Source organism: Pagrus pagrus, assembly GCF_965226575.1.
Source record: "Pagrus pagrus genome assembly, chromosome: 18".
In the NCBI taxonomy this organism is placed as follows: domain Eukaryota; kingdom Metazoa; phylum Chordata; class Actinopteri; order Spariformes; family Sparidae; genus Pagrus; species Pagrus pagrus.
Genome location: NC_140202.1, coordinates 12,282,337 through 12,297,640, shown reverse-complemented (window position 1 = coordinate 12,297,640; position 15,304 = coordinate 12,282,337). Strand labels below are relative to the sequence as shown.

General features: G+C 43.3%; 2 protein-coding genes across 2 annotated transcripts; both read right to left on the bottom strand.

The window, feature by feature from the left end:
• Nucleotides 1-1,379: 1,379 nt before the first annotated feature.
• Nucleotides 1,380-8,391, bottom strand: arhgap11a (Rho GTPase activating protein 11A). The gene is made up of 11 exons (XM_084380591.1): nucleotides 7,708-8,391; nucleotides 6,667-6,734; nucleotides 6,471-6,567; nucleotides 6,124-6,380; nucleotides 5,822-5,985; nucleotides 5,594-5,734; nucleotides 4,796-4,969; nucleotides 4,565-4,694; nucleotides 4,257-4,365; nucleotides 3,496-3,610; nucleotides 1,380-3,402 (listed from the first exon to the last, which is right to left on the bottom strand). The coding sequence occupies exons 1-11, from the start codon at nucleotides 7,834-7,836 to the stop codon at nucleotides 1,946-1,948; spliced, it is 2,841 nt and encodes a 946-aa protein (XP_084236717.1). The 5' UTR covers nucleotides 7,837-8,391; the 3' UTR covers nucleotides 1,380-1,945.
• A 2,078-nt stretch (nucleotides 8,392-10,469) lies between these two features.
• Nucleotides 10,470-14,095, bottom strand: actc1b (actin alpha cardiac muscle 1b). Its single transcript, XM_084380589.1, has 9 exons — nucleotides 13,991-14,095; nucleotides 12,462-12,612; nucleotides 12,245-12,373; nucleotides 11,994-12,104; nucleotides 11,817-11,901; nucleotides 11,369-11,530; nucleotides 11,085-11,276; nucleotides 10,804-10,985; nucleotides 10,470-10,712 (listed from the first exon to the last, which is right to left on the bottom strand). The coding sequence occupies exons 2-9, from the start codon at nucleotides 12,588-12,590 to the stop codon at nucleotides 10,569-10,571; spliced, it is 1,134 nt and encodes a 377-aa protein (XP_084236715.1). The 5' UTR covers nucleotides 12,591-12,612; nucleotides 13,991-14,095; the 3' UTR covers nucleotides 10,470-10,568.
• Nucleotides 14,096-15,304: the final 1,209 nt, after the last annotated feature.

The following is a 15,304-nucleotide window of genomic DNA, read 5'->3' as shown; positions in this document are numbered from 1 at the left end:
GGTTTATAAATGCCACTAATAGAAGTTATTCAATAATTTACTAATGCTCTATAAATCTATTTAAGATGCTATTAGGAGCAATTCCGGGTTGCCAGATTGTGCAATATACCTCTATTTGTCCGGTCTTTCCATGATTGGTAAAATGCTGTTGTAGATGTTGACAGCCTAATCTTTTTTTTTAAATATAAGTGTTTGCACTTCCTAATAAGCTGCAAGTCTCGAGTTAAAACGTCAATAAATTGTTGATTCACTGATTTTAGTCCAGACACTCTACCAGAGGGTAGAGTCCTAATTAGTGTCCATTTGACTAAATACTGTGTCGAAAAAGATAATCAAGCGTGCTGCTGATGGGATTTTTCACAACCTGGCAACACAAAGATTAACGCCTAATGACATGATGTATGAAACACCGGTAAATAAGTTAATGACTATGTTTAAAGGTATGTGTTACAACTTTAAAAATATCAAAATATGGTTATAAACAATCAAACCATTGAGCTGTTTATTTTGTTGGGGAAAATGACACTTTCAGCCCTGATGATATTCTAAAAATTTAACTTTTTAAATGATTTTATGATCAGAATATTCATGCCTAACATTTATCTTTATGACATAAATAATTAGTAATTAGTCTGTTAGTGGATTTCCCTCATTTCTGTTATATATTGGTGTATTTCATTTTTCGGACAGGTGAGTATTCAGCTTCCCAACATCGCACCGTCCTCTCTACCCGTGAACTCATCTGCTGAACACATGGCCTCGACCCCAAACATCCAATCTGTTATATATATGTATCACAACGCAGCGCATGAATGTGGAGAATCAAACCAATAACAGAAATAGAAATAACAGCCTGCACACTGCGCTATAATGACATTAAGCTGCTGCACAAATGGAGGATTTGAACACAACCTGACTGCACATGAAAAGCATAAATCACACAGAATGATTTTGACCTTCAGCCTTTCACTGTCTACTCTTCAGATTATTTACAAGGGAAATAAAAAAAGAAGCATGCATTCACTTCTTTCAAGGCAACATGTTTTGAGCTGGTGTGCTGAGCATTTTAAGTAATAGTTGTGATCAGATTCTATATAAAGCAAAAGAAAAAAAAAATTTTAATCAAAGAATCACCAGATTATCATTTTTTTTAAATGTACAAGAGCAAATTTAAACTAAAAAAAAAACCCCGCGAACAAACAGTTAAGAATTTCATCCGGAGTGTAGTTGCAACAGGTCAGCCTAAACAGTTATTGCAACCTCTGGTTTTGGAAATCATTCCCGTGTGATGTGGTTGCAGCAGTGGTTGTACGACTCCCCCTTGTGGCTCCAACAAGTGCTAATTATCCAAACCAGAAGAATTCAAGTGAAGACAAACATACAGCACATGCCGTTTGATTTTATTTGTGTGAAGCGGTTCACATGGCAAAGTTATTTTACTGGCGGTTTGAAATTAATAGGCTGAGATAGACATGATCAATACTGCTCGGCTTTCTTTTTAAATCCAACAAAAGGCGCACTTCTTACCTTCTGTTCACGACGACACAGTAAGAAAATATTCTTTAATGAAGACAAAGCTGCAACTTCAGTAAACATTTTTGTAAAAACATCTAACTAAGGATTAGATATAAAAAAGCATAAATAAAAGACTTGATCTAAACATTTCCAGTCATACCATCAATCACACTCAAAATCTGGCCTGCACACTACAGTCTAAACACTATGCGACATAATCTCATAGGCTGGTGTCGAGACGTCACTTCTAAACATAAGGCATATGAACAGCTCCCATTAAGGCCCTAACTCAACACAAACAGCACCTACCTAATTTAGAAATAAATTAAGACCCCTGAAAATGTGGATACGGGATGTTTGATGTCATGTCGTCCTAGCAGACAGACCTGCACAGTGACGAGATAATGTAAAAGGCAAAAAAGATTTGGGACTATAAATCTACAGGCTTGGTAGCAGACAGCAGTCGCCCTTGGTTCAGAGGGTTTCTAGGTGAACCTCTGTAATGGGTCATGTCCTTCTCCACTACCTGCTGCACCAGAGGCTTCTGAGCTCCTGCTGGTTCAGAAGAGGCCGTTTTGGTCTTTGGTTGGACCTTGTTTGTGACGTCGCCCAGAGCACAGACCTTTGCTTTACGGGCCAACGTGCTTGGCTTTTTGGGTGGGACTGGTGGTGGTCTCTTTATGGACTGAACGCTGAGGGACGGTCCCACCTGTGCATCATCCTGGTAGGGCTGAAGCTGTGGGTGAGGGGAGAGGCCGCTTTCCATGCTCACTGCCTTCACCACCGGACTGCTCTGACTGGTGAGGAGTTTTGCATTTCTGGTGGGTCTCCTGTTGTCTCCCAGGAGAGAGTTCATCCTGCGGACAGTCTGACGTACCGGGGTGCGCTGGAACTTGAGCGGTGATCGGATGTGTGAGGCCTTGGGGCCTCTGGGAGAATGAAGGGTGAGCTTGTTGAAGTGTTCGATGTGTTCTGCCACCCTACGCTTCTCGGTCTCCAGGCTGCGTGGTGAGAGGGGTTGTTGGTTTTGGATTTTGGTACCAATCTCTTGGGACGATTCATCGCTTTCATGTACCGAACTGGCTGTAGTACCGATCTCATCGCCGAGTTCTAGGTCCAGCTTGTACGGAGTGGACTGCAGGCCAGAGGTGACGCCCACTCTGAAGAAAGCAGGACTCTGGATGTCCAGAGCTTCAATCAACCTGCTGCAGTTCACCTGCCCCACCCGGTCACTTTCTTCCACAGTAAAGCTGCTGTGGCTACTGGTGGGAACAGCACATGGAAAACTTTCATCAGCCTTTACTACTGGACGACTGTAAACACCAGACTCAAAAATTACACTATCAATATGCAGAGGCGACAAAGCCGCAATTTCAATCTGGCCAAAGGTAATGTTCTGATCGTCAGCCAGAAGGCTCTGCTGAGCTGGGAACCTTGAGGCCTGGAGGACGGTAGGAGTCTTAGGTGGAGGGAGCAGGATGCTGTCTGATAGTTTGGTTTGGTCTGGCCCCATAGAGCTGCAGGGCTCCTGGATGGCAGCCTGGGGATCACTACCCAACTCTGTGAGGGTCTTTATTTTCAGCAGGGTGGGACCAGTCAGGCTCTGGGCTTCAGTGATGGAGGTCTCGCTCTCCAGGCTCTCAGCACTGGAAGCACAACACAGCTTCTTGGGAAGGCTGGCCACCGCTGGGGGCTTTGATACGACGATGGCTGGTTCAGACTTGTAGCCGCTCTTTAGGCACATGTTCATGGGCGTGTCTGTGAAAGATCCTCCGGCGAAAGCCTGGGCTCCTACAGGAGTCTCCCCACTCCACGAGGTACGGTGGACGCTTGAGTCACACTGGGGGGTCAGCAAGTTGTCTTCTGACTTACTGATGTACTTGGAGCCTGGAAAACAAAGTGGAATATTAGCAGGTATTACAACTAAAAAGACCTTTAGAAGTGAAGTTTCTTCGCTTGATTTCTTTATTTGCTACTCACTTTTGGATTCAGCCTTTCTAGGCTGAACTGACGGACTAAACTCAGTCTCTTTGGTGAAACGAAAACTGGTGGTGCTCTCCTGAGTGGCAAGTCGCCAGCCGATGGACTCAGATCCCTTTATCACCAGCATGGAATGAGAAATGGAAGATGAAAGAACGAAGGAGGATTAAGCTTGAGAGTATTATTTGGTTAAAGAGGACCCCATAGATGTTACCCAAAATGCACCATTAATATGTTAATATTGTTAACTGTTGAGGTTAGTTCTTCAGAGGATGACAAAAATCACTCAGAAGAAACAAGATATCGGATTCGTTGGTCAGCAACCTTTTATTAAGTGAAGAATATACATTGACTAACGAGCATTAGAAAGTTAAACAGCTCATCTTGTGTACCCCCAACAGCTTACAATATATTTGATGTATTTACTGATATATAATCACATTCTTTCACCTGAGTGTTTAACAGTGTAAATCACTGAAAATTGGGCACAGGGAGTATCCTATGGCTTTGTACCATACAACAATTTATTCAGTAACATATGAGAAGTACAGGTCCTTTAAAAGCCATGCATGCATTAGCTTAAATGTGTTAGCAACTGAAAGTAAACTTAGAATGTTACACAATGAAAAAAGTGCTAGTGTGCAACAATTTACCCCAACATAAAACATCCTATGTGCATTTGAATGCCTGGATGCACTTGATTAACGCCATTTTATCTGTGAACCAGAGGAATGTGAAGTCTGGCACGCAACCACACTTACAGCGTCTTTGCTGCTCTTCCCCAGGCTAAAACGCAAGCGCAGAGATTTGCGCGGTGCTTCTTTTTTGCCGGCTTTGGGAGAAAAGCAGCCAGCCTTCCCAGATTCAACTCTGAAACAGATATTAAAACAATTATCAACATGAGATGAGTCAGTACCATGCAACTCTGGGGATAATATTTCAGAACTCTTATCTCGCTGTATAGTGAAGCATAGTGGGAAATGCATGGCTGTGTGGCAAAATGCATCTCTCCATAAGAGACAAATAACAAGAAATTTAAGGATAGCAGGAGGAAGAAGAAAATGTGTACCTGTTGACAGCATGTCTGTTGCTGAGTCGCCGGCTCTTCCTCCTTACAGACGTAGCCGATTGCCTTCTAGACCTGCCTGCCGGCGACAGGATATTTTGGGAAGACTCCAACACCCCTGAAGCACTGTAAGCTACAATATACAGAAGGGGGAAAAAATATGTTAACTTACCCACAAGCTTTCGAGATAACACAACAGTGCTGATGCCCATTTGATTAAACACTCATCAATACCTGATCCAGGAGTGGAAGTACCGCTGAACAAAGAATTGGGAAGTAAATCAATCCCAAGGTTCTTTTTGACAGATCTACGTTTCTTGTTCGAGAATCCAAAAGAGTGACCAGATTCCAGAGGAAGCTTTCGTTTTGAGGAAGGCGTTGCAATCACAGGAGTTGCGGAGGAAAAGACTGGCAAAAATCAAAAGAGAATGAATGTCTGTGAATGTGCAGAATTTGCTGTGTTTGCATTTAAAAGCATTACAAAGATGATTCTGAGCCAAGGCACTGAGATTTAGCATTCAATGTAGAGGTTGATCCATGCAAATGGAAGGCAGAAAAGCAAAGACAAGACATTAGAAACCAGGCACAATTTCACATCATTCATTTGACTTCTTATTCATGATCAAGGCCAATGTGAATCTATTTTATTTGAAGCGCACCAGAAGACAGAAAGCTTGTTGTTTTATGAGCACAGCAGATGGATTACTTCAGTATCATCATGCTATATGACAGGCAACATCATCTCATCCGACCACAGTACCTACCAAAACTGTCTGACTGGGGGGCTTTTGTTGGTGTTCTATTAGTTTTTATCTTATTCAGAGCACCATTGACCATATCTGAAATATGAGACAAACCGGACCATAGAAACAGTATTTACTGACTAAAGCTGCTGCAAAACATTATTCATTCACAGGTAATGTGATACAGGGCTCTATTTTACATGGATATGTCTGTCTTCTGTCACAAAATATTTCCACAGTAGTTGCACCGGATGAGTTACAGTTTTCACCAAACAAAATATAGTCTTACCTCCGAAGCTGCGTCTGTGTCTCTTCTTCATCCCCGAGTTCAAGTCCAGCTCCTCAAGTTCATCATGAGTAGGGGACAGAACGCCCGCCTCACAGCCCATCATGGCTGGAATTTTCTCTTGAAGACACTGTGGCAACACACCTGTGACACACAGACACAGTCGATATTAGCTAAAAAGCTACAGTAGTGACACACAGTACAGGTAAAATGCCTCAAGTCAGGTCATACCAAAGCTGTGGGCATTCTCTATGAAGCAGTGTACTATGGCTGCCTGCAGCTTGAGGCGTCTCTCGGTGTTGGCGTTCATCTTCTCTGTACCGTCTCCAAAGTGAAGGAGGTTTGGGGCCAAGATTACAGACAAATTACTGCTGTCCATCTTATTCTCTGCACTCCTGTGATTAAACAAAGAAAAAACAGTAATGTTTTTATGAAGACCAAGATAAAAAAGATGGAAAAAAACATCTTAAACGAGGGATGGATGCTTCATAATAATCCAGAGAGAAGAATCCAATTAAATTAAACTCTGGCACCTCTTAGACACGTTGTTGAGGAAGTCAAAAAAGTGACGCAGGGCGGTTAGGTTTCTGTCCGGCAGCACGCAGGACAGCAGAATGGTGGCAGATGTCCTGTCCTCCGCGGTGGGGAGCTGCTGGGCCTTGAGAAAAGCCTCTTGCAGCTCTGTGGTCAGCACCGGCTCTGGCAGCTCCCTGAAGAACTGCTTCACCAGACCGGCCACATCACAGGGGAGCGCAGTGGACAAGCACTCCTCACCAGCGTCCAATTTTGCCTGAACAAACAAAACAGCTCTGTTGTGTTAGACCTTTCTCAGGGTCAAGGGCCCTCAGTGAATACAAGGTCGACTTCAGCCATCACTCACCCTGAGCGCTTTCAGGCGAATGACAGAGCCAGATTTTCTGAACAGGCCCTCGGTGTCGACGTGCGCCAGCAGTTTCATGCATGCGTCGACCAGAAAGCTAAGAGGGTAGGGAAATCTCATTAGCACAAAATGTACAAGGCAGGACATGAAATGACTTGCCAAATGTGAGCTCGAGTAAATAAGCATTTCGACTTGCCTTGGCACGCTCCCACATTCCATATTATAGTACGGTAAGTTCTCCAGGGACACCCCGAAAACTTTTGTCTGAGGGAACAATCGAACAATGAAAAATAGGACATTAAGATCCAATATTGATCACATTTAAACAGGCTACACAATATGGAGGAGGACAAATGTCCTGTCGGCTGGTAATTCATTCTAAGATCGCGTGCCAGCAGCATCACAGACCTGAGGTATTTGCCTCAGTCATGTTTTTTTTTTACTGCTATATTAAAAATGCTCATGGGTCAGTTTGATGGCTGGCAGCCAAACATTCCTATTGTTTCTGAGAACAACGTTATAAGCTACAACAGCCACTTAATGTTGGCTTTTAACTTCAAAGATCGTAATCTGTTCAGTGTGTTTTTTTAGAGTAGAAGGATTACTTAATTTCAGTTCAACATTTCTTCACCAAGTCTGAGTTCAAGTGTGCTGTCTCTTACCACATCTTAGGGCATTCCCTACAAATGCAGAAGTTCAGCATTCATTTGAAAAAGTCACAAAGTCTCTCCCAACAAATCTTGTGACTCCTGTTAGCCAATTATGAGTGACGTGCACAGGAAGAAACAAGGCTTTCAGAGTTCATTTGAAAATCAACCGACATTAAATTCAGTTATGGTCTTGCTAAAGTATGGGCTTTTCTTGCCAAAATGTCCAAAAGTCCACAAGAAAGTGCCACAAAGATTTATGAGAAAACATTGCCCTTTATGTGTTTTGTGAGACTTGGCTTTTTGTTGCTGGTAAAGAAGTTTATGGTGTGAATAATCACGAGAACAGCCAAACAAAGCATCTGCACTGACTGACATGGGGTGACAACAGCCTGTGAACAAATGGGTTTCATCAGTGGGGGCATGCTTTCAGTAATATGCTAATCTGATTCAACAGATTAACAATAGTATGTCCAAGGCTGATACTGTGTGAACTTGCTGAATCTGCCATAACAGACTGTTATCAAGTCACAAATAAAACAAGTAAATTATGCTGTAAGTTACACTGGTGAATGTTTTCCTTTACTTACCGAGCTGCTGGCTGCAGACTTGCAGCTGGCTGCTTTGTTTTTGTTCCAGTTCTTTGTCTTTATCCCGTACGCTGTGCGGAGATGCTGCACAGCCACTAAACGCATCACATTCTTCTCCATGACTTTCATTTTACACTTCTATCTTGTACTTCCAAAAGACCTTAAAAACACACTTCGTCCACTCTCTTCTGTCAGGACCAACGCAAACCGCAGTTACGCAAGTTCTGTCCTGACACGAACCTTTCCAACTTCACTTTCACCAAACTTCTGCTAAGTCATCCTCACGTTAACTGCTCACAAGACGCCCGATCTTCACAAACAACAGTCGACTGTCCCCTCAATAGTAAAAACTACGAAGTCGCTCAGTCCCATAGAGATGTAAACGACTCGATAAACGTGTCAGTACTGGCTTCAGCTACAATGCAGTTAGCTAGCTAACGTTAGCCAGCTAGGTTAACGGCTCGCATTCGCTCATTAAAAACCCTCACGCGGAAAACACGAAAGAGCTTCTCGGTGTCACACGACTTAAAATGACTGTCTACCTGGTCTCAAACGTACTTCTCACTTCCGAATTACTTAGCTAGCTAACCGCATTGTGCTATGTTTCGCTGATCAAATCGTTTGCAAGGCTGCCTGTTTCCGCAGAGTATTCAAACAGAGGCGCCCCCTACGTTATGCGCTCTGATTGGCTGAAACCGCTCGAATAGCATTCTCTAGAGCGCGTGTTTTATTACCCAGAGCAGCCCCGCTGGGCGGGGCGGTTTCTGTTGCGACAGATCAACCTTAAAGTGGACGCTTCTTTTCAACCGGTTGACTCTGTGATAGAAACTAGTCGCACCTTTAAAATGGGAAATGCATGAAGCAATGTTGGACAGGATCATGTTGTACACATTGTAACAAACAAACGCCCATTTTGATTAAGTTGTAACTATTATCGGATGTAATATCTTTCAACCTGCTTTTATGCCTCTGGCACATGATGTATAGCCACTGTGTGAACTATCTGATGATGCTTTGAAAATGAAAACAATATTAATGTTTTTTTAGATCACTTTCTACAGAGTGAGAGGACTGTATAGGGCTGAAAAATAGGGTGACCAGATCCAAATAAGCCAATTGTGGGACAAAGGGTATGTTTGTGTGGGACACGTAACCAATTATGGACGTAGTCTAAAAAGTTGATATATTGTCTATCTAACTTTAAAAAATAAACATTTCTATTCTGTCTGGTAGCTCATAACATATATGCTTTACCTGCTGGTTGATTTAGTAGCACAATAGAACTGTACAGGTTACAGGTAAGACCTTTATTTACCATGTGAAGGACTTAATTATTATAGTCTAAGCAGCCCTGTTTATATTTTAGAAGCATCGTGTGCGTTTCTTTTACTTCGGGGGGGAACTATTGGTGTTTTTAATTCTCTCAAACTACTCTCCACATCTGTAACTACAACTGCTGATTTTGTTCGACCACATGGCATTTTGTTTTTTTGTTTTTTTTTGCAATCTCCAAGTCTGGGAAAATGAAAAGGTGCTAGCTTACAACCACCGTCTGCTGACCTGTATGGCTGGGAGTGCTGCACACTGTGGTAAATGCTGGTGATTTCAGCTGCTGTTATCTTATCTCTCTGGCAGTCATCTTTGGGTTTCAGGAGGAATGTTTTCATAGATTGGCTCGTATCTTTTTGAGCCACACGTTTCTTACGAGACTCGCAGGTACTGTGTCGCTTCAGGTCGTGTGAAATTGGGAAATAACTCTGGCAAAGTTCGCAAAAAAACTCGTTGAGAATCGTAAAGACTCTCCCAGTCTCTGTTGTAGCTGCATCGTCGTTTTTTGTGGTAGTTTCCGTTATAGTCTGTCAAACTCTGCATCCCAGGGGGCGGGACAGTGGAGACAGTGACAGGTTAACTTGATTGACTGCGCAGTTTGATTGACAGCCGTCGCTCCTTTCTTCACATCCCATCTTGCTAGACGCTGCAGCCTATTAACATAATCTTTCTATTTTTATACACAGTCATCTTCATAACTAATACATCTAACTCCCAAAAAGGTGAGTACACCAGTAAAAGTTTCTCAAGTAAAAGTAAATGTTCACTTCTGTCTTCAACCACTAGGTGGAGGCATCACCAACCTTGTTTCAGCAAACTCTTGAGCATACCAGTGTGGGTGGAGTGGCATGAGCCAGGATCACACAGGGAGGTGGTGTACACGCAGGTGTCACACTACATAATGACAGTGTCACTCATTATTGTGTGTACTAGCAGAGCGGTGAGCATGGCAGACCATGGTTGAATGGACAAGGAGTGAATACAAATTGAGAAAACTCCACCAGTGGAAAAGGTAAATCTCAAGGTAAATTCTGAAAATTGGCAATATCTTAAAGACAAAGCAGAAGAGTGTCTTTAGATCACAACCTCTATCTCCCTGAACTTTAACTTTCTATTTGCTTTAAGTAACAGTTCTTTGTCGATGTTTATCCGCTGTATTGTTGGTTTATGATGATGATCTGAAGTTAAAAAGATGCTAACATGTTGATGCTGATGTGACTGCTATTTGGGTATAAGAACAGTAGGCTGCATATTTTTTAAATGATAGACAGGGGTCCAAAAATAATTTGAAATGATATATAAATGTATATATATATATATATATTCAAATAATTAATCTGTACTTTCAACTTTCGTGCAGTGTTTAACTCCACAAAGTTATCCAGATCCCTGCATGCTGCTTGTTTTCTGTCGGTCAAAAACAGTACAGGAGATACTCTCACAAGGGCTTATCTTTATTACAGAACATACACATATATATACAGGAGACAACAACGTACAAATGCATGGACGAAAGGAGGTTGGTTGTGTGTTTAGAAGCACTTCCTGTGGACAATGGAGGGGCCTGCCTCATCGTACTCCTGCTTGCTGATCCACATCTGCTGGAAGGTGGACAGGGAAGCCAGGATGGAGCCACCGATCCAGACGGAGTACTTCCTCTCAGGTGGAGCAATGATCTAGATAACAAATAAACAACATTTGAGTTTTAATGAGTGCTAATTCACTTTGTCTTGATTTGATAACATAAAACCTTTGCAGTTCTCTCACCTTAATCTTCATGGTGCTTGGGGCCAGGGCTGTGATCTCCTTCTGCATACGGTCAGCAATACCAGGGTACATGGTGGTACCACCGGACAGCACATTGTTGGCGTACAGGTCCTTACGGATGTCAATGTCACACTTCATGATGCTGTTGTAGGCGGTCTCATGGATACCAGCAGACTCCATACCTGGTAGAGGACAAGCACAAGCGATGAGATTTGTCTGAGACAGAATGCTGCATGTCTTCTGTCTATCAAAAAACATTCAAAATTCAATCAGTTCCTCACCAATGAAAGAAGGCTGGAAGAGGGTCTCTGGGCAACGGAAACGCTCGTTTCCAATGGTGATGACCTGACCGTCGGGCAGCTCGTAGCTCTTCTCCAGGGAGGAGGAGGAGGCAGCGGTGGCCATCTCATTCTCAAAGTCAAGAGCCACGTAGCACAGCTTCTCCTTGATGTCGCGCACGATCTCACGCTCGGCTAAGGGACAGAAAGTTCACATGTTGAGAAACAACACGTGCAAACCTCTTGCATGTGCATTAAACAAATTAATCATGATAGCGTAAACCTACCGGTTGTGACAAAGGAGTAGCCACGCTCAGTCAGGATCTTCATCAGGTAGTCAGTCAGGTCGCGACCGGCCAGATCCAGACGCATGATGGCGTGGGGCAGAGCATAACCCTCATAGATGGGGACGTTGTGGGTCACACCATCACCAGAGTCCAGCACGATACCTTTAGCAAGCAGAAAGGAACCATAGTTATTGAGCTATGCATGCCTGTGAAGGCGAGAATTGGCAGCTAGGTTGGCGCTCTTGAAGTATGTCTCACATCATAAACTATATAATGCTGCTGAATTCACATGGCACACAGTCTGCTGGAGAGAGATTAACACCTCCAGTTGACAATGAGACAAGTATCTAGCCAGATGGTTAAACAGTGCCCCCTCTTATGTTAGCTCCTTGCTTTACTTACCACAGACAAAAAATGGGTACATGTGAAAAAGCTGCAGTGTACTGACCGGTGGTACGACCAGAGGCGTACAGGGACAGCACAGCCTGGATGGCCACGTACATGGCAGGAACGTTGAAGGTCTCAAACATGATCTGCAAGAAAAAGGGAGCAGAATATGAAAGATTCATCTCCACTCAAGAACAAGTATATGATAACGCAGCGGAGAGTAGTGACTATAAAGTACCTGGGTCATCTTCTCCCTGTTGGCTTTGGGGTTGAGGGGGGCCTCAGTGAGCAGGGTGGGGTGCTCCTCAGGGGCCACACGCAGCTCATTGTAAAAGGTGTGGTGCCAGATCTATCAGAGGAAGGAAGAGAACAGCTGTTGATGTCTGGCCTGAAACAACAAGTAGCCTCCACCATGGCTGTGAATTCTCAGGGATGCGGAAGGGTCAGCTGCCATAAATGTTGTAAATGAGTCCTACTGTCAACACGGACCTTCTCCATGTCATCCCAGTTGGTGATGATGCCGTGCTCGATGGGGTACTTCAGGGTCAGGATACCCCTCTTGCTCTGAGCCTCATCACCTACGTAGCTGTCCTTCTGACCCATACCCACCATCACACCCTGAGGGAAGAAACATAACAGGAGCATAAGATATCGGAAGTCGAAGCTGCTCTTGGTTTTGACTTGGCAGGGACAGATTGAAGCCTACCTGATGGCGGGGCCTTCCAACAATGGAAGGGAAGACAGCACGGGGAGCGTCATCTCCGGCAAATCCAGCCTTGACCAAGCCAGAGCCATTGTCGCACACAAGGGCGGTAGTCTCATCGTCGTCACACATGATTAGGCTTTACTGGGCTGGTCTGAAATTTTGAGGGAGGGGTGAGAAGGTTTAGGATGGGTGTTAGGAAGGAACAGCTGTCTAAACTGGCTCTCATGGAATACATAGCACAAAGGCCTGTTATAATTGAACAATCACAGACACGTTATCGCTGGAGTGGCTGATGATGTGATGACTAGACCTGCTATATCTGGAGGAGTCAGTGACATAATCAATAAATCACGCACATGATTAAAGGGGCAGGCTGTAGTTTTAGAGAAGGAATTCGAACTCAGAATTTTGATATGTACAATATTAATGAGGTACTAATACAATTAATATTGTATTAGCACCCAGAGGCATGTTTAATTAGCTGTCTATACATAGCACCCCTTCATATTCTGCTCCCTTTTTCTTATAACTGAGAACAGTTATTATAATTAATAATAATAACACTTTTTGAAGCTAGAAAGGTGGCAGGGTCTGCCACATAAGCAGTATGATATTGTGTTGTCCTTTAAAGGTAGTTTGTTTATTCAGTCATGAAAATGAAGAGAGTTTGTTTAAACATAAAAAAATACAGTCAATGAAGATCTTTCTCTTTCACCCCCAAAACTACATAGTGCACCTTTAAAACATGCATTAGCAGGGATCTAGGTGGTATTCAAAGACCTGCCAACACTACCTCAACTGCTCTGGACTTATTATCACTTTCAAACACTAACACACCTCAATGGGTGCTATGTATAGACAGCTAATTAAAACATGCCTCTGGGTGCTATTTTGGTGCTAACCTTGTTGGACCACTACTGATACCATATCTTCACAGTCGCGATTGTTCCTGGGACATCTCAGAGCTGCTGAGGTAGCACCAAAAAGGGGCATAACAGAGCCAACCTGTGAGCTATTTTAAGCTCAGCACCCCCAGTTTGCTTAACGGAGTGAAACAAGTGACACATGCATCTCCTGCTATTTCAGGTCTGCGAGAGGTTGACTGAGAGCCAGGCCAGCACCCATCTGTCGGGACACCGTTTTACTACACGGCTCCATGCCTCAGCTGCCTCTTAACTTCATTCATTCAAGCATAGGTGGATTTGGTCAGCTTCTCCAACGCTTTTTGAGCACTGATCCAAGGAAAACCATGTAATATGCTTGAGATACAATATGTAAAGTTCTGTCTATGCTTCCACAGAAAATCTATTCTAACAATGTTGATTTTAAAATCCAATGGCAATCAATGTAGGATAACCAGTTACTCCAGTTGTAACCCTGCCCAGCACTCATCCATTCATTCATCTATGTATCATCAGCTCAAAGCACAACTAATAGACTCTGACAGTCATCACACAAATGACAGTAATTACACAAGTGACACAGACACGCTCAGTATCTCAGAGAAACAAGCCAGGAAATGGACTCACCAAGTTGCACTGGTAGGCGGATGCTTCCACTGGGACAAAGGCTGAGGGTGAGAGGAGCCCCTTAAATAAGACCCAGACCGGGTCTAGGGACCAGGGGCGGGGCTGAGGGTTCACACAAGTCCAAATAAGAGCTGCCAGCAAAAATCATCAAGCCCCAGGAAAGTGTTTTTTACATACATGGATGGAAGACTGCTCGGCTGACACAGTTGAATGAAATGCTGATGAGAGAAGTTAATGTGGAATATTATTGGTAGTTGTCAAATAAAAGGCAGTGCATGGGGGCTTATCATACAGGCATCTGCCTCCATTTGGTTTATTTATTTTATTATTTAATGCAACAGATTAAGATTCCTCTTAAATTCTCATTAATGCAGTTTCATTTTTGAAAGAAACACAAAGATTAATCTGTATTTCTTAAACTGAACGTTTATCTCATGACCCTGTATGGTACTTTGTGCTTTCTAACAATGCATACTTGCATTCATCTTTAGCCCTGAAATTACATATACAAATCAACAGTGTGAATATCATGCAATCAGCACTTTAAAGTACTGTATTTTCTGTCACTCTGTTGCATAATGAATGAGCATGCCTATATACAATTTGAACTTCATTCATTTGGAGTGTAACTAGGCTCATAACCACCAAGAAGACCCACTCTGATGACCCAGTCAGCCCAGCGTCACCGGTGTCTTGTTAAGGAGATGAAAGCATTGTATATGTCTGTGAACCACGCTGCTGGTATGCGCACTGAGCCTCCTCGGCGTGTGGAACAGCTGATGGTAACGCCAGCCGGGCTCTGTATCTCATCTGGCTGTCTGAGTGGCCTGCTGGTGTCAGAGCTCAGAGCTGATTGGCCTAGCCGTCTCCTTGTAGGGTTATGCTGAGCAGGAGAGTCACTGCTGAGCGGCCACTGAGGCTCCCGAGACGTGAGCTTGCAGAGAGGAGTTCCATATTTGTGCCACCCACTTTTCCATATATTTCCTGCATGTACGTTACACCTTATGAGGACAAACTCTCATCTGTGCAGGGATTATACAAACATTTGACGGATTATTTGTTGATGCAACATCATGTCAAGAAAAAAAAATGGTTAGAGCTCACAGGATCTCATTCATGTATTTGTAATTATTAAAGAAATGTTTTGATTTGAAGCTTCAGTTATGGTTAAGAATGACTCCGGTGTTAAAGAGCAGTATATAATATGTGAGTTTTTTATCATAGCTGGAGGTATGTGAGAACATTCCCCTGCTCCACCAGATACCAGAGCCTCCTATTTATAGCTGTTTCCTCTCTATCTGGACAGATAGGAGC